The 19,587-nt window shown below is 42.1% G+C and overlaps 1 protein-coding gene and 1 pseudogene across 1 annotated transcript in view; both read left to right on the plus strand.

The window, feature by feature from the left end:
* Positions 1 to 3,519: 3,519 nt before the first annotated feature.
* LOC110496832 lies at positions 3,520 to 13,653 on the plus strand (annotated as a pseudogene).
* A 2,996-nt stretch (positions 13,654 to 16,649) lies between these two features.
* Positions 16,650 to 19,587, plus strand: part of LOC110496347 (thrombospondin-3b) — a 29,156-nt gene continuing 26,218 nt past the window's right edge. The window contains exon 1 of the mRNA XM_021572189.2: positions 16,650 to 17,028. Within this exon, the coding sequence (XP_021427864.2) occupies positions 16,944 to 17,028 (85 nt within the window). The 5' untranslated portion in view covers positions 16,650 to 16,943. The remainder of the gene's footprint in view (positions 17,029 to 19,587) is intronic.

Below are 19,587 nucleotides of genomic sequence, written 5' to 3' on the forward strand. Positions count from 1 at the left end.
TAACTTAAAGCGGGTACAGCCTCAGTGTTCCCAGTAAATGCGCGCTGGAAGTTGCACAGAATTTTCACAACGTTCAAGTTTACGCTTAGCAGACCTGAAATTGCTCAGTGTCAACATGTTTTTGAGGGGACATTGGGTTGGCAGACTAATTGTTTTTTCCTTTTTCAATTTTGTATCAAAACGTATAATGGATTTATACTCCCGTTCAGTTGGTAGCGGTAATGCAACATATTGGATGCCAACTGCCAATAAAACCTCACCGAATGAGAATATATTGGCTGATCAGTGGCCACTGCAATATCCAGTCCACAATATGCATTCATTTGTGAAGTGAAATATTAACATTATTTAAAATAGCATTGACGTTTTGTTTAGATTAATTTACTACTACTAACTAAAAATACAATTATCTGAGGTCATACACTAAAATATTTATGGACAGAGTAAACACTAGGGTATTAAGTGACCATGATTACCAGATGGTGTTTGTTTGAGATCATTGACTGTTTAAACCATTAAGGGGTTAGCCTAGTGTTTGCTCTGTATTTGGCATAGGGTAATTCATATGGTTAATTACCGCAGTGAACATCAGAGGGCTGTTAACATAGAGATCCTATTAAATTATTCTAAATCCTAATTCAATGTCTGCTCATCTAACACACAATTAATGCTGATGTCATTGTGAATGGTGGCACATGGAAAGGGACCGGCTCCCACTTTTGTTGGTGTTAGAGGGACTTGCTTTGGACCCTGGCTGGCCTGTTTTCAATTACCCCAGCATGGATTATCTCACCGCCCAGTGCAGCTGTCTAAACAGCGTGCAACCATCACTACCACGAGAGGGGTTCAAAGAAACTTGAGCAAAGCCAAGAAAGGGGAAGATAACATAAATATTTAGATGCAGTATTTCAGTTATACTGCACTCTGACTACAATGTTTTTTTGTAAGTAAAAATTGCACTCTCCGACATGAGTTCGCTGGTATTACGGTTGCTGTCCTTTCAGCATCACAAGCCTGACACACACTGGAGGCCTAGGTCTAATAGGTTTGCAACTGCCCAAACATGTCTCTATAATAAATTCATATACAATTATAATTTTCCAGTCTGACCTTTACTAATAGTGAGCACACAACTTTCCAACAATTTCCCCCACTCTTCCCTACCAGCGATTCAAGGAAATTGCGCAAAGTTTTCAGGATATTTTTAATGAAAGTAAAGGACAGTAATGTTATGAGTAAAGTAGGAATCACAGGTTTCAGTAGGCGATAAGATATACTCATGTTTCAAAAATGTATATACAGTGTTTGGCCTGGCGAAAAGCACTTTTATGCGATGTCTGAATGGAATGATTATTCTGATTTTTTTTTACTCCTGCTGGTCGTGGCTGGTCTCGGGGAAGAAAGACTGGTCTTGAGTACTGCAACACTGGGTAAAAATCCTTACAAGAGTTATCTTGATAACATGCCCCACACCTACTTGGTTGCCATGGCACCAGTGCATAAATTCAAACAAAAAAAATGAGTAGATGTGATTGGGAGCCACAAAGAAATGTCCTGCCAACCCATAAAGGCCTCTCACAATTACTGTGGCTCCCTCCTTGACATGTATTTTTAGGGGGTCTAAAAACCCGTATACTTGTCAAGCTTTCTCAACTTCCATGATTTGTATCTAAACAGATGACGATCTCATCTCTCTCTCTCTATCTCGAGCAGCTATGGCATAATCCAAAGCAGTTAAAACCATGTTCATGAACAGTGTTCATGTCAGCTTCTGTTTAATCACTTAGGTAGCTAGGTTAGTGATCTAAACCTGAACGTTTCTTTCGTGTCCCTCTAGCCAGACACGCTTCAGCTGGCAAACCTAAATAGCATTTGTCTACAGGAAAGGGGATGTAAAAGCGTATTGCAAAACCCACAGAGGGAAGGAAACACTCAAATTATTTTTCCTGTGGCAGGAAAATAATGTAATGGTTTTCATTCTCGTCTAGAACAAAGTGGGGTCTCCCATTACTGAACCCACACCCGAGAGGGGTGGAGTATGGTTTCTAACGTATGGTAGTAGCCACAATGCCCTGAGCCTTCTCTACTATTACAACTACACTCACACACAGAGGCCATGGCCTATTCTGAGGGAGGGAGGGAGGGGTGCACTACAGCTAATGCTCTTGTGGGAGGGTTAAAGGTCATTTTCTTGTATACACATCCATCTGGCTGAGTACCAATGTTCTGGTCTAGCTGCTGTCTTCATTCTTTGACTTTCCGGCGACTTGTTTTTTACTTAACAATAAAGTATATAAGGTTGCAACATTCCAGTAACCTTCCTAAAATTCCCAGGTTTTGTACTTATTTTCTCTCCTGATTCCAGGAAAATGACAACCAAGATTTATGTAAAACCCGGGAATTTTGGTAAAGTCAATGATTTTGTTATTATCCAGGCATAGCCTACCTTTAATCTTGACATACTTTTTTGTATATCCTACTCTAGGCTAGCTCCTTCCAGTAACTAAATTCTGGATCAAACTAGGCTATTTGTAGTATGCTGTTGGCCATGTTCAGGCCCTTGTTTTGAACGTTTCCAAGATTAATTTCAAAATAAATTTGAAATTTGGGCCAAGTTGAGGCTAGCGTACTTGGCTTGTGTTTTGTTTGTTTAGTGTTCTGTAGGTTTTTAATGCCCTCTCTATTTGAAATAGGCTATGCGTTCCACTCCATTCCTGCAGACACCCAAAAATGAGGATGATTTATAAAGCGCTCCGAGCTTGTCCCTCGTCTCGCCACAGAATGCCTCAATCCTCAGCGGAATTTGCAAACAGTCCCGGGTGAGGGTATCTGCGTTTAATGTTTTTTAACTGCGGTTTTCTGGCAGGTTCCGAAAATGGGGGGTTTGAAACTCAGAAAGACAACCTAGGGCCTCGTCACCCCTCTCCTTTCTCTTCCCCCCCTACCACTACCACCACCACCAAGCTACATGTAATTTAGCCCAGTAAGGGCAACTCATTTTAGCCTACTTCGTGCCAAAGCGATGATTGATGTCTTTGTTTTCATATATTGAATGTATTCCCCCCTCCTCAACTTTCAAGAGGCCTAGCCTAGGCCTACACGTAGGCATAATTTAGGGAGCACAGGTTGGTTGTTTCATTTTGTTGGCCTGACATATCCCAGGGTTTAACTTAAAATGTAGTAAAAATAGACAAATTCAGACACTTCCCCTGTCAGCATAAGGCCAGTACACATTTGTCTTGTTAAGGCAGGATAATCCTGGATATTCCTGCCTTTTGAGTCTTCCTAAAAATATATGTCTTTGAAGGAGCCATTGTGTTGTTTTAACACTCACTGACTTTTCAGAAGGTAATGAGTTATTTGGCAGGAAAAGAGTCAAGCACCTCTCTTCAGGTCCAAAGACATGTAATTTCCGTCAGTGCGATCTGGTGATTTTCTTGCTGGATAAGAATCTCTGTGGTAAACGAGGTGTTTCGCTGTCATAAAGTAGGAGGCACCAAAGTATTATTGTGGTCCTGTATGGCTCGGGTTGGTAGAGCATGGCGCTTCCACCGCCAGGGTTATGGTTTTGATTCCTGAGGCCACCAATATGTAAAATGTATGCACGCATTACTGTAAGTCACTTTGGATAAAAGTGTCTGCTAAATGGCATATATTATTATTATATGGAGTCATGACACCTTTATTGGAAACTGTTTTCTCATCCGTTTCTCATCCATATATTTTTCTTTCTTTTAGGCCTATGCCAAGTTTCCTGGCGCTCCACTCAAAGTCCACAAGATCACCAACCTCTGAAGAAATCCCACAGGTAATTCCAATCCAGGGAACTGCTATGTTATGTTCTGATATAGGTACGCACCAGTAATGGGGGGGAAAATGTATACAGTTACAATTCACAGTGTTATTTTGGATGATATCATGTCAACACTTTGACTCCAAGTATAGATTCAATTTTTTTCTGCTAGGTAGAGTTAGCTAGCGCTAGTCGGCTGTACCTGCGCCAAAATGCCACTATTTGTCATCCTTTTCAGCTTGTTCTCCATCTTCTTTAAATAGTGAGCCAACATGTTTTCATCACTTTTATTTCCATGACAGATCTAAAGTAATTTTCTCATCCTCTCTTGTCTCTCTACAGCAGTGAGCAATATGTTTGGAACATTAAATCGCAATCGAATCGCAAACACTATAGAATCAGGAGAATCACAATACCATATTGTAAGGTCCCTGGCGATTCCCAGCCCTTGTACTCACCATGCCTTTTTTTGGAATGAACTTGCCCTCGGTGAACCCGACTTTACACTCTTCTGAGTTAAGAGGGAGAAGAAAAGGAAATCAGACCTTTCCCTCCTCACTGAACTCAGTAAAGGGTCACAGGTCATACAGTCACTGGGTCACACATCACCTGAGTAGAACATAGCTTTACTTCACAGTCTGCGTTCACTCACCCTGAGAAACATAGAGAGCGATGGTTTGATATATGAGGACAGGAAGCTCTCACTTTCCCCCTCTTCTCACTAGAGTAGAACAGGGTTCACAGGTCGTGGGGTAACAAAACGTCTGCAAGCACCAAAAGGTTCGCAAGCACCTGACATTCTTAATTCTCCCAATACAACCTCCTTTGTGTTCCAGCCCATTTTGGCTGTAGCCTCCTGTCTTCTTCACGCCACAGGGGGTTCAGACGAGTCTGTGATTATAATGGTTCCGGTTTTGGTCGTTTTCTTTGCAATCTCGCTACGTATCTTAGAAGATCTCTATATCATATTAATGTGATTGCTGAGATGTTAAACACTTTTCCAGGTGTTGTAAGGTCTGATAATCTGCTCAGCACGAATGCAATAAAGACGTTCTTGAAAGTGCCCTTTGGGCTGACTGTTCTGGTCCCTCGTTTCAGGTACCTTGCCGGCACTGAAGACCACAGAGGAAAGTATTGGTAGTCTTTCCAAACCCAGTAATGTCATCATTCACCTTAGAAAACAGGTGAGTCCTATTCCCACCATGTCTCTTCCCCTTCCCACAGGGGAGATTAATACTGAACAGGTGAAAGACAGCCTCTCCCTCCACCCCCCATCCCTTTACACAGGAAACATGTGGGTAACCATGCCCTTCCAAATTAGGAGCTGTTCTGTAGGAAACAGATGTGTGTTTATGTAACACTAAACTGTTCTAAGAAACAGGTGACTGATATCCAGAGCCATTTGTAGGGATCGTCATAGTCAGGAACTGATGTCCAATGTGTAATGCTTTTGGCCCCAAGGGATTTTCTCCTGGTTATATATTCTGGGCATGCAGAATAAATCCTATTTTGCCAAGGCACAACTTGGTTTCAGAAGAGTTTTCTTGAGCTCCAGTGACTACATGGTAATGATGAATCTCTAGAAGACATCCTCATCTATAGTTGGGTTGGGTACTAGTTATTTAGTTGTTGTGTTCACCTGAAATCAAATCAAATCAAAGTTTATTTGTCACGTGCGCCGAATACAACAGGCTTACTTACAGGCTCTAACCAATAGTGCGGAGAAAAATAAAATAAATAAATAAATATATAAATCATTTTAAAAAGGGGGGGAAAAAGTGTGTGTGTGTGTGTGGCTTGGGGGTAAAAACTGTTGAGAAGCCTTTTTGTCCTAGACTTGGCTCTCCGGTACCGCTTGCCATGCGGTAGTAGAGAGAACAGTCTATGACTGGGGTGGCTGGGGTCTTTCACAATTTTCAGGGCCTTCCTCTGACACCGCCTGGTGTAGAGGTCCTGGATGGCAGGCAGCTTTGCCCCAGTGATGTACTGGGCCGTACGCACTACCCTCTGAAGTGCCTTGCGGTTGGAGGCCGAGCAATTGCCGTACCAGGCAGTGATGCAACTGGTCAGAATACCAACCATATTAAGAAGTATGGTTAAGAAACATATTAAGAAGGGACACCTGCATCAGTGTGATACTGATACTACTGGTATGCAAAAGCAATATGGTAGGCAAACTGGAGGCCCTTATATATTAGTGTCTAGGGAACTGGTGGTTTATTGATCATGGACAGTGAGTCTTGGGGTAGAGGTTAACTGGCTATAAGTTGAGGTTAACTGGCTATGAGCATTGACTTGTATTGGTAGAACGTCTTGGCATGTTGATTCACCAGGCTTAATTTAGTGTTTTAGGCTGGGTTATGAGTCTCAGGTGTAGAAATCGTAGATCATAAACTCTATGCATATATTAGAGGGGTCTCTCATAAAGTCACCGGAGGGTATACTACAAATCAGGATCAATGAGTTAGCCAGCTAACATGCCTTAATATAATATTTTAGGGAGATAAGCTTGAAATGGACATGGTCTAATTGGTCTAAGAGTTTCCCAAACTCGGTCCATCCCCCCCACCCCCGCGGTGCATATCTTTGTACTACACAGCTGATTCAATTAATCAAAGCTTGATGATTATTGGTTATTTGAATCAGCTGTGTAGTGCCAGGGTGAAAACCAAAAATGTGCACCCTGGGGGAGGGTGAACTCAACAAAACACATCTAAGTTTAGCTTTCAGAAATCAATCAATAGTTATTTTTGGTTCTTTCTCAAAGTTAACTCATTGATCCTGCTTTGTAGTATATCTCTCAGATTGTGCAACAGTTTAGCAGTGTTGTGGTAAGCGTCCACCATATTGCTTCCACCTTACCGATTGAGAGGTTAGGGCCAGGGTGGAGGGTAGGGATTGAATTGGGACCGTCTCATTGGAGTCCTAAAAAAAGCTTGTTTTTTCAAAACAACAGAAAAAATAGAAGATATTTCACCATAGGAAAAGGCCAGCGTTCAAATTCAAATGGTGTTTTCAAACACTTATATTGGCCTTAGTATTCACAGTATTTATAAATTAATGACTGCTTTCAATTGCTTTCATTATACTTTTCTTTGGACACTGACAATATAAAACTTCATTGGAAATGAGTGTGCAGGTCAGGGTCATGGCATTTAGTTTAGTCTTGGGTCTTGGCAAAGTGTTTTATAGTTATTGTGGCTTACGGAAGCGGTTTGACAGTTATGCGTCTTGGCAAAGAGGTTTATGGTTAATGAGTCCTGGCAAAGGGTCCATGTGTATAGGAAGTGGACAAACGATGAGAGGTAAGTTAAGGTGCCATTCTAGGATCCTTCCATTTATTGACACTGATGATTGCCATGGTCTTTCTTTTGGTAACAAGGTTTTTAATAGATGTTTGTGGTTGCTTTGTGTTGACAATAGCGCTCAAACTTTAGTGCTCAAATTTACACTACAGAATAAGCTGGCAGCACTTTTCTCTTAAAGATTGCAGTTGGTTTTCACTGTTTTAAAACTTCTTATACCATGGCATTGTTGAATACGTGTTTCTGATTAGCTTGAAGGGCATTCTAGAGCGTGCATTATTTCCCTATAACACATGGTGTATCAGCACGGTAGAATTCAATGGCTATAGTTCATTATTGCATGTTCTATTGAGCTTCTGTACTTTCAAAAGCCAAGTTGAAAACCTTATTGGCATTGTTGAATTTGATTTTCATTATGGCAAGCTAGGACTGATGGTTTGGCTAGCTAAACTAGCAAGTATGTTCTTTTGGTTACCAAGGCAACTACTGGAGCACAGGCGGTTGGTGGCATTGGGGAGGACAGGCTTGTGGTAATGGCTGGAGCAGCATGAGTGAAATGGTATCAAACATGTTTGATGCCATTCCATAGGCTCCGTTCCAGCCATTCTTATGATCCGCCTTCCCCTCAGCAGCCTCCACTCTACTGTAGCTATCTAGTAAACTTGCTAGCTACTTCAGTGGATGTTGAGCACATTCTTCAAACTCTTTGAGCTTTGTAAAGGCCTTTTCACCAGAAGTTTAACTTTTGCAATGCCTTTTTTCCTAGTGAATTCTATTGACTCTTTTGTAAGGGGGACCATGCATCCATGCTCTCATCTAGGACCTGATATCCCAATATCTAAACTAAGTGGCTGACTGTCCTGTCTTTCAGAAATACAATGCTGACTATGACCTCTCAGCCAAGGAAGGGGCAGACACTCTGGCTCCTACTGGAGGAGAAACTGCTGCCTGCATTGGTGAGATAACTTCTGCCTGTGGAGAGGGCGATGGAGGAACGAAAAAGAAGACAGTTAATGGATTATTTTTCTCTTTTCACATACCATGTAGAACAGAGAAAAATAAAAGAGAAGTAAAAGGGTGAATATGGTGTAGCAGATCATGCTAAAGTACCCTAACCCTAACACACACACAGACACATAAAAAACATCCCCACATTTTAACATTCCCATTATCGCCTTTCGGTGGAGGTTGATGATAAAAAAAATATCAAAGGTTTCTGCTCTTTTAGTCTGTGCCAGGGGGAGGAGTCGGATCAGATACCCCTGTGGATTCAGGAACGCTTTCAAGTCATTGAAAAAGCTAAAAGAAACTCTGTCTGAACCACTCCTAATAGATATGCTTTCTAAATGCTTTCGCCTGGCATGACCTTCCATGGGCAAGGTTAAATGCTAGGTTCTGTCTTGGTAATGCAGTTTCTCTCTCAACATTACAAGAAAAGCAAGCTATTGTGAAATATTCTTTGGAACTGTGAAATATTTGACTTCTACTCAGGTTAAGGTTAAAGGGGAAGTAGGCATTCATCGTCAAAGCCTTTGAAGTCTTCAAAACTTTTGAAGCTTAATTGAGCATTGATTAGCAGCTATAGTACCAAGCTTAATGGCCATGTTCCAATTTCCATTCTAGCATAGCACTTAGTGTGCAGCAATATATTGGGCATGTATTCTTAGTAGTAGGCTAGTATGAACATTGGAACAAGGCTCAGGGACGGACATGGCTTGCCTGTGTTTACTCTTTGGGCCCTGTGGAGAATCCCTCATAAGTTTACCATGACCAACCTGTGCCGCATTTCGTGTATAAAAGCATCTGGCATCCTGTGTAAAAGAGGGCAGTAATGAAACGGGCGACAGACATTGTGTCTCAGGGTGGATGGAGTTGCATCTAGAAACAAGCAGAAGAGTCTCCGGCATCTTTGACGACACCTGGGGTGACCCCTTGCATCTGCACCGAGCCTCTGGGAATAAAGCAACAGTTTGGCCTTACGATTAGGGAAATGGGACCCCAAGATGGTCAGGTAAATACTGTTGTGCCCCTGGTTAAATTGCATGCATCATGTCGTCAAACATCTCGATTTCAAAATAGTCGTCCTAGCAATTGAAGTTATTTTCAACAAAAGGATCAACTGTTGGAAAGTCATGGTGGTCCTGTCCTCTTAATTCACAGGTCTGTTTCGAAAAAAGGTGCATTTGATCTTCATTGTTGTGTTGGATTTATGAAGTGCCTTTTGATCATCATTTGTTGTATCTAGTTGCTCTAGCCAGTGGTCACCAACCTTTTCTGAGTCAAGATCACTTTCTGAGTCAAAATGCAAGCTGAGATCTACCGCACAGATTTTCTTATAGGCCCAATACATTATATCGGCCGTGATCGGGAGACCCATGAGGCGGCACACAATTAGCCCACAGCATATTGGCTGTGCTTGAATTACCTGTCAATGTTGTTCTTCTCAGACCATTTTGAAATTATAGTTCAACAATTTTGGCATGTGATCACACTGGTAACAGATACTTTTTTGTATTAATTGAGGCACAGCTAAGTGAGCATAATAATTAGCTTATTTGTTTTACTTGACTGATGGCCTGCATCTGATGGTCAGTCTGAGGGGAGGGAGGGAGCAGCAGTGAGGCTGCCTCTCACCCGAAACAAATAAGAAATAGAAAATGCCTTGGTGATCGACCAATCGATCGTGATCGACCGGTTGGTGACCACTGCTCAAGCGAGTACTGTATTCCCCCTCTATTCCCCTCCATCCATCTACAGTGCTTTCAGAAAGTATTCATATCCCTTGACTTATTCTACAGTTTGTTGTTACAGCCTGAATTCAAAATGGATTAGATTAGATTTTTTTTGTCACCCATCTACACACAAAAATGACAAAGTGAAAACATATTTTAGATTTTTTTTTAAACGTATTGAAAATGAAATGCATAGAGCCTCCCGAGTGGCACAGCGGTCTAAGGCACTGCATCACAGTGCAAGCAATTGTGCTTGCATAGAGACCCAGGTTCGATCCCAGGCTGTGTCACAGCCGGCCCGTGATCGGGAGACCCATGAGGCGGCACACAATTAGCCCAGCATTGTCCGGGATAGAGAAGGGTTTGGCCAGGCGTGATTTCCTTGTCCCATCGCACTCTAATGACTCCTTGTGGCGGGCTGGGGGTCTGCAAGCTGACACATTGGTGCGGCTGGCTTCCGGGTAAAGCAAGCAGTGTGAAAAGAAGCAGTGTGAAAAGAAGCAGTGTGGCTAGGCACGGTTGTGTTTAGGAGGATGCATGACTCTCGATCAAGTCCGTAGGGGAGTTGCAGCGATGGGACAAGACTGAGAAAAGGGGGTAAAAGTTCAAATAAATAAAAATATGAGTCTTTCTGGGTATGTATCTAAGAGCTTTGCACACCTGGATTCAACAACATTTGCCTGTTTTATTATTTTCAAAATTCTTCAATATCTGTCAAATTGGTTGTTTACTGTTGTTAGACAACTATTTTTAAGTCTTGTCATAGATTTTCAAGCAGATTTAACTCAAAACTGTAACTCGGCCAGTCAAGAATATTCACTATCTTCTTGGTAACCGACTCCAGTGTGGATTTGGCCTTGTGTTTTAGGTTGTTGTCCTGCTGAAAGGTGAATTCATCTCCCAGTGTCTGCTGGAATCAAATTAAATTTTATTTGTCACATGCGCCGAATACAACACCTTACTGTGAAATGCTTACTTACAAGCCCTTAAACAACAATGCGGTTTTAAGAAAATATAGTTATTAAAATATTTACTAAATAAACTAAATTTAAAAAAGTTAAAAATAAAATAACATTAACGAGGCTATACACCTGGGGTACCAGTACCGAGCCAATGTGCAGAGGCTCGTGTTAGTCGAGGTAATTTGTACATGTAGGTAGGGGTAAAGTGACTATGCATAGATACTAAACCTCGAGTAGCAGCAGTGTAAAAACAAGGGGGGGGGGGGGGGGGGGGGGGGGTTGTCAATGCAAGTAGTCCGGGTGGTCATTGTATTAATTGTTCAGCAATCTTATGCTTGGGGGTAGAAGCTGTTATGGAGCCTTTTGGACCTAGATGAACAAATTGGGAGCAGTGGACGTGACGCGGCGCTGGAACGCCGAGAACATCACCTTCCCACTCAACTTTCTGCTGCCCAACCACATTCACAACCAGCAACTGGAGAGGCTGAGGCTGGTGAGGGGAGACCCCACACTGGAGCCCGGGCATCAGCTGGAGAAGGTGAGAAGGGACGGTTGAGGGTGTAAAATACATATTATTGGAGAAGATAAGACTGAGTGTGAATTGACACAATGGGATTTGGCAAATGGCCCGGTAACAGGTGGAGGGAGGAGATGAAAGGTAAAGAAGAGGAGGGTGATGCAAAAGAGAGGAACAAAGAGTTGATCATTCAGACAGTGAGAAATAAGAGATGGAGGGGAGTGATGAAAGAGTGTCTTGAGAAGCACAGAGAAAGGAGGTGAAACATGAGATGATAATAAGATGTGAAATGATAAGAGTTATACGGTCAAGTCTATGGATGGACTATCATCAAAGTAGTCCACATTGTAAATAGCAGCTAGCGATTACCAGAGAGAGGCCCCTGGATTGCCTCTTTGGTACCCTGACGTGGAGAGGGTAGTTCATGGTAATTGAAAAAAGCCAAAACAGTCTGTGTTTTCACAACACGTGGTAATTGGGTCAGGCGGTTCATCTCCATGGAAACCACGTTCAGGAATAATTAGTGAGGTGGTTCGGGGGAGGGGGGGTGGGGGGGGGGGGGGGGGGCGGTTTAATAATAAAGGGGTATTGTTCTCAACGATCCCACCCTAAAATATTTTTTTATTTTATTTGTTATGCTATATCAACATGTGCATTGACTCGGTTTGTAACTGGGGGATGGGCAACTCCGGTCCTTGGGGGGAACCGGAGTTGCCCATCCCTGGTTTAACTAACTGTACACATAACCATGTTCTGGCTTCATTGAGGGATGGGTCATAAATAAGCTCCATGTGCACTTGCTTGCTGATGACCTTTTTCATAAATGCAAATACAGCTGTTCAGGCTGAGAATGCTTCTGTATGTCCATGCAGACGGTTGTCTGGGTGCTTTGGATCCCCTCCACAGCTTTACCATGACATGCTGGAGTGCATGAACCTGCTCTCTCACCGCCTGGGCTTACACAAGTTCTTCTTCAAGGATTCGTAAGTGGCTGCTGTGCAGAAAATGCACTTTGTGCATTGTCTCCCCAGCCCATCCTCTTTGGATGCCTATGTGTTCGGTCACCTAGCCCCCCTGCTGAAGGTGAAGCTGCCTAATGGGAAACTCCACCAACACCTCAACTCCCAGGACAACCTGCGGCACTACTGCACCAACGGCCTGGTCCTCTATTTCCCCTCAGAGGGCGGAGGTAAGGTCCCTGGAGTATGATTTCTTAACTCCGTTCTTCGAGTAGTATCCCCAACAGTACAGTCACTTTTGTTGTAGCACAGGGCAAACACACCTGATTTTAACTTGTCAAGTGGGTGATTGGTTGACTGGTTGTATCAAAAAGCTGGACTGTTTGGGATACTCGAGAACCAGAGTTGAGACATACTGATCTTGAGTACCTAGTCTAGCAGTGTGATACTCAACTCCAAAACACTGAAAACTCTAACTGTATTAACATTCAATTGCAAAAACTGGTTTTGTTATGATACAGAGACATGATACATGATACTGAGGTGCAGAGACTTCATGCTTTCTTCTCTTTTGACACTCATCCCAGGTTTCAGTCTATTCGGATGGTAGTGACTTTGACAACGAGCCCAATAAACAACGCAACCAAATCCTGTCGGTCCTGTTCGCCATGGGCTCCATGCTGGGCTATGCCATTTTGATGGGGATCGTCAGCATCCAGCACGTCTGACCGCAGGCAGCGCTAGTGGGACCCCACCACATCAAGGAGGAGGAAGAGGAATGAGCAGTACTGGCTCTGTATGGGACTAGGGACAAGGAGACGTTGTGAAGGGAAAATAGACGTTCTCTAATTTATTCTGTGTACTGCAATAAGGGAACTGGGATTACATTCCTCAAAAATCTCAATCCCCCACAATGCACGATAATCCTTTGTCAGAACAGACCCCTCTTGGCATCCACCGACATGCCAAGTTGGGCTGTCTCCTTTATTGGGGCTTGATTTTTGTTTTCTTGACATCCCTGGAAGGCATACCTTTTCTTGTCTCAGAATCTTCAAGTGAGTTTTAATATAATTGAAGAATTATGAAGAAAGTATGCCTTTTCTTTTTTTTACCTCTAAAATCACAATGGAAAACATATTTGACAGAATTATGCAGTAGAGCAGATATATTACCTGGAAGTTATTCTTTACATTGTTTGAGATCTTTCCAAGGGGACTTTAAGGTAACACAGCGAATGTTTCTGTCTCACGAACGCAGTATTATTTTTATCGATCACCCAAAGAAAGGTGACTTATAGAAAAAGAATGATGCTGTACAGCTCTGCTTCCCAGCACTATGCAATTCACTAGTAGACTGTAAGATGGAAGAGCACTGAGTGGAACAGAATGCTGTCCCTCTTCCTTTCCTGTGATTGAAAACAAATATATATATGCTCTTTTGTGGCACCCATGCTAGTCTTTCTTTACCACTCAACAATCATGTCAGAATTCTTGTCAGAATTCTCCTTTCAGTGGCATAAAACGTACAGAACATAGATGTGGTAAAGAGGTCAATAGAACGCATCAAAACAATGGAAATGCCATGGAAACACATGGGAGAAAGATGCTGTGGGGTAAAGATCCCAAATCTCCTCATTGCCCCCAGCAAAATTAGCCTACATTTAGGCTATTGTTTATGTTATATTGCACTATGTTGAGGTAAAAATCGGAGTACAATGCTTGTATGGATGTCAACCCCAATATATGTTCATGTCATCATGACCAAACAACTGCATTACAGTTAAAAACAACTTTGAATACCACCACCGATTTGTCTATGCTAGCTATGCTACAAGTGTATATGAACGGGAGTTAGCATTTAGCAGTCACTTCTTCTAAACCTGAAAAGGGACTGCTTCTATTAATGTTATGCAGCGAAAACAGCCAAATATATCAAAATCTGACTTTAGTATACACAATGTGGGCCTGTTACAATACATAAACCATGACGGATTTGATGAATATTCACTTTGTTAGATCAGATTTGTTCAGCGTGCACCAATCTGGCGTCCTTCTATAACCCACAGTCTGTGTTCAATTGAACTCTTTTACGCATCTATTATAGATACACTACACAACAAAAGTATGTGGACACCCTGCAAATTAGTGGATTTGGCTATTACAGCCACACCCGTTCCTGACAGGTCGAGCACACATCCTTGCAATCTCCATAGACAAACATTGGCAGTAGAATGCCTGACTGAAGAGCTCAGGATTCCACCTTTCCAACAAGTCAATTTGTCAAATTTCTGCCCTGCTAGAGCTGCCCCAGTCAACTGTAAGTGCTGTTCTTGTGCAGTGGAAACATCTCGGAGCAACAACAGCTCAGCTGCTAAGTGGTAGGCCACACAAGCTCACAGAACGGGACCGTGAGTGTTGAAACGCGTAGCGTGTAAACATTGTCTGTCCTCGGTTGCAACACTCACTACCAAGTTCCAAACTGCCTCTGGAAGCAAGGCCAGCACAATAACTGTTCGTCAGGAGCTTCATGAAATGAGTTTCCATGGCCGAGCAGCCGCACGCACACAAGCCTAAGATCATCATGTGCAATGCCAAGCGTCAGCTGGAGGGGTGTAAAGTTTGCCACCATTGGACTTTGGAGCAGTGGAAACCCGTTCTCTGGAGTGATGAATCACGCTTCACCATCTGGCAGTCCAAAGGACCAATCGGGTTTGGCGGATGCCAGGAGAACGCTACCTTCCAGAATGCATAGGGCCAACTGTAAAATTTGGTGGAGGGGGAATAATGATCTGGGGCTGTTTTTCAAGGTTCAGGCTTCTTAGTTCCAGTGAAGGGTAATCTTTACACACAGCATACAATGACATGCTAAACAATTCTGTGCTTCCAATTTTGTGGCAACAGTTTGGGGAACGCCCTTTCCTGTTTCAGCATGACCATGCCCCGGTGAACAAAGCGAGGTCTGTACAGAAATGATTTGTCAAGATCGATGTGGAAGAACTTGACCCTGCCTGTACAGAGCCCTGACCTCAACCCTATTGAACACCTTTGGGAGGCATTGGAACACTGACTGCGAGCCAGGCCTAATCGTCCAAACTCACCAATGCTCTTGTGGCTGAATGGAAGCAAGTCCCCGCAGCAATGTTCCAACATCTAAAAAAAGCTTTCCCAGAAGAGTGGAGGTAAAGGGGGGACTAACTCCATATTAGTGCCCGACCTCACTAATTAATGCCCATGATTTTGGAATGAGATGTTCGACGAGCAGTTGTCCACATACTTTTGTTCATGTAGTATAGAAAAGTCATAAATAGAGCATTAGACACAATGCGTTATAGTCTACAGGGCAGACAATCATATATTGTCTCCACAAAACATTTCTATCTGAATGTTATGTTATGTTACGTTACACTCTCCTGAACAAGCCCTGGTTCTTGCTCTTCTGAGGTTGCATATAAACAATGAAATACATACACTCTCAATAACATGCTGATAAATGTCTCCAACTGACAACAATGTTTGTGTGTTCTGTGATGATCTACATTTGAGGCAACTACTACGAGGAGCGGGATATTATTTTCACCATATGTTTTGTCTCGACAGGAACCTTCTGACCTGTCTGTGTTGCCACGTTGTACAATGCAGGCCAAAACATTGCCAATGAGACATATATGGATTAGATCAATCACACTAATTATACTTTAGGTTAAACAGTCTCTCAAGAATCAATCTGCAACCACTTTATTTCAGAAAAGAAAAGTATAATGTGAAGGCATAAACCCAAAAGCCATGACATAATCTCAGCAGTGGTACTTAGGCCAAGAGACAATAAAAACAAATGTTCATAAATACATAAGATCATTCTGGAAGACGTTGGCAGGTCATACCAGATGTTGTCAAGGGTCAAATGTGGCTGTTAGCTCTGGTCTAGTAGGATTGTCAATTCAATCCTGTGGGAATCTTTTTTTTATAAAATGGTGCTGTTGTGAAATGAATATCCCTTATTTATGAGAGCTTAACCCTTACAAAAAAGATTGCAGTCAGAGTGCAGTATAACTGCAGTTAGAATGCAGTATGTCCAAAATATCACTGCAGAGTCCACTGAAAGTTACTGCACTTTTACTGCAGTTTCAAAACATATTTTTTTGGTAGGGGAAGGAAACAAGTCTTATGCACACAAATGAAACAGACTCATTGCACCATAATAAAACATGCAGTGTGATTGCAGTCATGTACAAGTAAGCAGTCTTATAATTGTCAGTTTATCATTAGGCTATGCAAGCTGGAGACAGTGAGCGCACAGAGGCAGTAAAACTTGTATTTGATTGACAAGCATCGTTATATTGCCCTGTCCACTGTCTGTAATAGCTCGCAGCCCATCTCATGTTTCTCATTTGGGAGATGAGGAAAGTGTTCGGCGCAGCACACCCCAAGCTGCTCGGATCACGAGTGAGACCCGCTGACATCGTTCACCTTCACCCGAAGCATTCTTTTGCCTGGCTGGCGCGCGGAGTGCGACCGTGCGAGACAACATTTCTTGACAACCCATCCGCGCTGGTCAGCGTGCCGGTCGAGGAGTCTTCACACAGTTCCACTCGCGTTTCTTTACTTCGGTGGAGTCACAGTTGAAAAGTTAGATATTAGGTTATTTGGGGAACGTTCATAAACGTTGTGCCTTTACGATGGATATGGGGAGGCTTATGCAAAATGTTCTACTTGTGAGCGCGTCGCTTCTCTTGGGCTTCAGCAGGTCTTCAGAAATGCAAGGTAATTAACACATATTACGCATGCTTTGACAAAGTATTATTCTGATGTTAGTTTTCATTACAATGTTAGTGAAGCCCCTCTGCATCGTTCACTGACTGTGTGCCACAACTTCTGTAGAATAATTCAATAGTAAAAAAAGGTTCATGATTACTGCTGTAATTCCTATCAAATTCACTAGAATTTTGAATGAAAGCGGTGTTGAGGCATTCTAATTAGGCTACATTCAATTGACCAAATTATAGACTCGAGTGTCAAAAAACCCCAAATGGACACTTCTGTGCCGGACGCGAAATGTGCGCTTTTCTGAACTGCTTGCAATCGCTCATCACCTCGTTCAATATTTGGGGTCATGCAAATTGAAGGACCACACCACAAAAACGCCCCAGTTGCTTTTTGCGTCCTACATAATCTCTATCATTTTACATTGCAATGTCATGTGAATAATACAGTGCATTCGGAAAGTTTTCAGACATCTTGACTTTTCCACATTTGGTTACCTCACAGCCTTTTTCTAAAATGAATAACATTTATTTTTTTTCCCTCATCAATCTACACACCGTTAAATCTAACAATTTAATCAATTTTAGAATAATGCTGTAACGCAATGAAATGTGGGAAAAGTCAAGGGGTCTGGATACTTTATGATTGCACTGTAAATGACACATGTTAAGCATACATTTGCTTTATAAAAACAGCTATAGCCTATTATTTTTTTTAAACTTAATTTAAGATACAATGGCTGCTGTCTCTATACAAGACAAAATAGATGACCAGATGTCTGCTAATTGCTGTTAAGATAGCAATAAGATTCCACCAGTGAAACAATAAGCACTCATGGGTCCACCTCCCACTAGTAGGTGGTTGCTGAACCATACGGTGCAATGGAGCCAAACAATAGATGATGGGCATCATTTTTCACAAGGACCTGCCCACAATGATGATGCAGCGATCGAATGGATGTCCCCTCAAGATGTGTGTGTGTGTCTGTGTAAACGTCAACTATGACCCACTGAGAGTGAGGAGATAGTTGAGATATTCTAATTACACCTGTCCATCATACTGATTTCTAATGGATACTGGCCCATACAACCGTCATTTTAAAGAGAAGAACCAGCTCACAAATTCTTAACCCCTAGGGTCATTGCTGCTCTGCCTTTCCATTCACAAGGGCTGCTTTCAGTGGGACTGAACATTCAGAATGATGTAGCTAGATATGGTAGGTATAGACTACTCACTCTATATAGACTGGACTCACTCTTCACCTATACAATTGAGAATCGGTACTATACGGTGCATTTCTATCTGCAGTGCTCAGCATTCTGGTCTACTAATCAAGCCCACCCCACTCAGTAGCAGTTATTTAACAGTGTTCTTAAAGTTGGGGATAGGGGAATGAAGAGGGTGTCCAGAAGGATGGTATACATTACCAGTCAAGAGTCTGGACACACCTACTCATTCAAGGGTTTTTATTTCATTTTTTACAATGTTCTACATTGTAGAATAATAGTGAAGCCATCAAAACTATGAAATAACACATATGGAATCATGTAGTAACCAAAAAAGAGTTAAACAAATATGATATATATATATTTTATATTTTGAGATTCTTCAAAGTAGCCACCCTTTGCCTTGATGACAGCTTTGCTCTGGAGTTCTTGGTCACCTCCCTGACCAAGGTCCTTCTCCCGATTGCTCAGTTTGGACAGGTGGCCAGCTCTAAGAAGAGTCTTGGTAGCTCAAAACTTCTTCCATTTAAGAATGATGGAGGCCACTGTGTTCTTGCAGAAATGTTTGGGTACCCTTCCCCAGATCTGTGCCTCGACACAATCCTGTCTCGGAGCTCTGCAGACAATTCCTTCGATCTCATGGCTTGGTTTTTGCTCTGACTTGCAATGTCAACTATGGGACCTTATATAGACAGGTGTGTGCCTTTCCAAGTCATGTCTATTGAATATAACACAGGTGGAATCCAATCAAGTTGTAGAAACATCTCAAAGATGATAAATGGAAACAGGGTGCACCTGAGCTCAATCACCTGATCTGAATACTTAATAAGGTATTACTGTTTTTTATTTGATATATTTGTAAAAATGTCTAAAAACCTGTTTTTGCTTTGTCATTATGGGGTATTGTGTAGATTGATGAGAAACATTTCATCCATTTTAGAATAAGGCTGTAACAACAAAATGTGAAAAAAGTGATCTGAATACTTTACAAATGCACTGTATATTATGTGAGCTAAACATAAAGATACAAAATATATCCAAGTATTTGGATATAGTTCTAATGCTACTGCCCCCACTACAACAACAAAATACTGAAACACGTGTATTTTTGTCCTTGTAACATTTAATTGAAATACTGTCGAATTCCATTCATTCATATGGAGGACTGCTTCTTCTGAGTGCCAATATGAATCTACTGGTGGCTTCAAAGCCTCTCATTGGCCAATACATAGTACCAGTAATCCAGGGTTTATATACATACTTTTTTAGAACCCGGGTTTCCTACACACCACGACACTGTGTTAACCCGCTGAACTAAAGCCTAGGCATTAGG

The sequence above is a fragment of the Oncorhynchus mykiss genome, chromosome 18, assembly GCF_013265735.2.
Source record: "Oncorhynchus mykiss isolate Arlee chromosome 18, USDA_OmykA_1.1, whole genome shotgun sequence".
Lineage (NCBI taxonomy): Eukaryota > Metazoa > Chordata > Actinopteri > Salmoniformes > Salmonidae > Oncorhynchus > Oncorhynchus mykiss.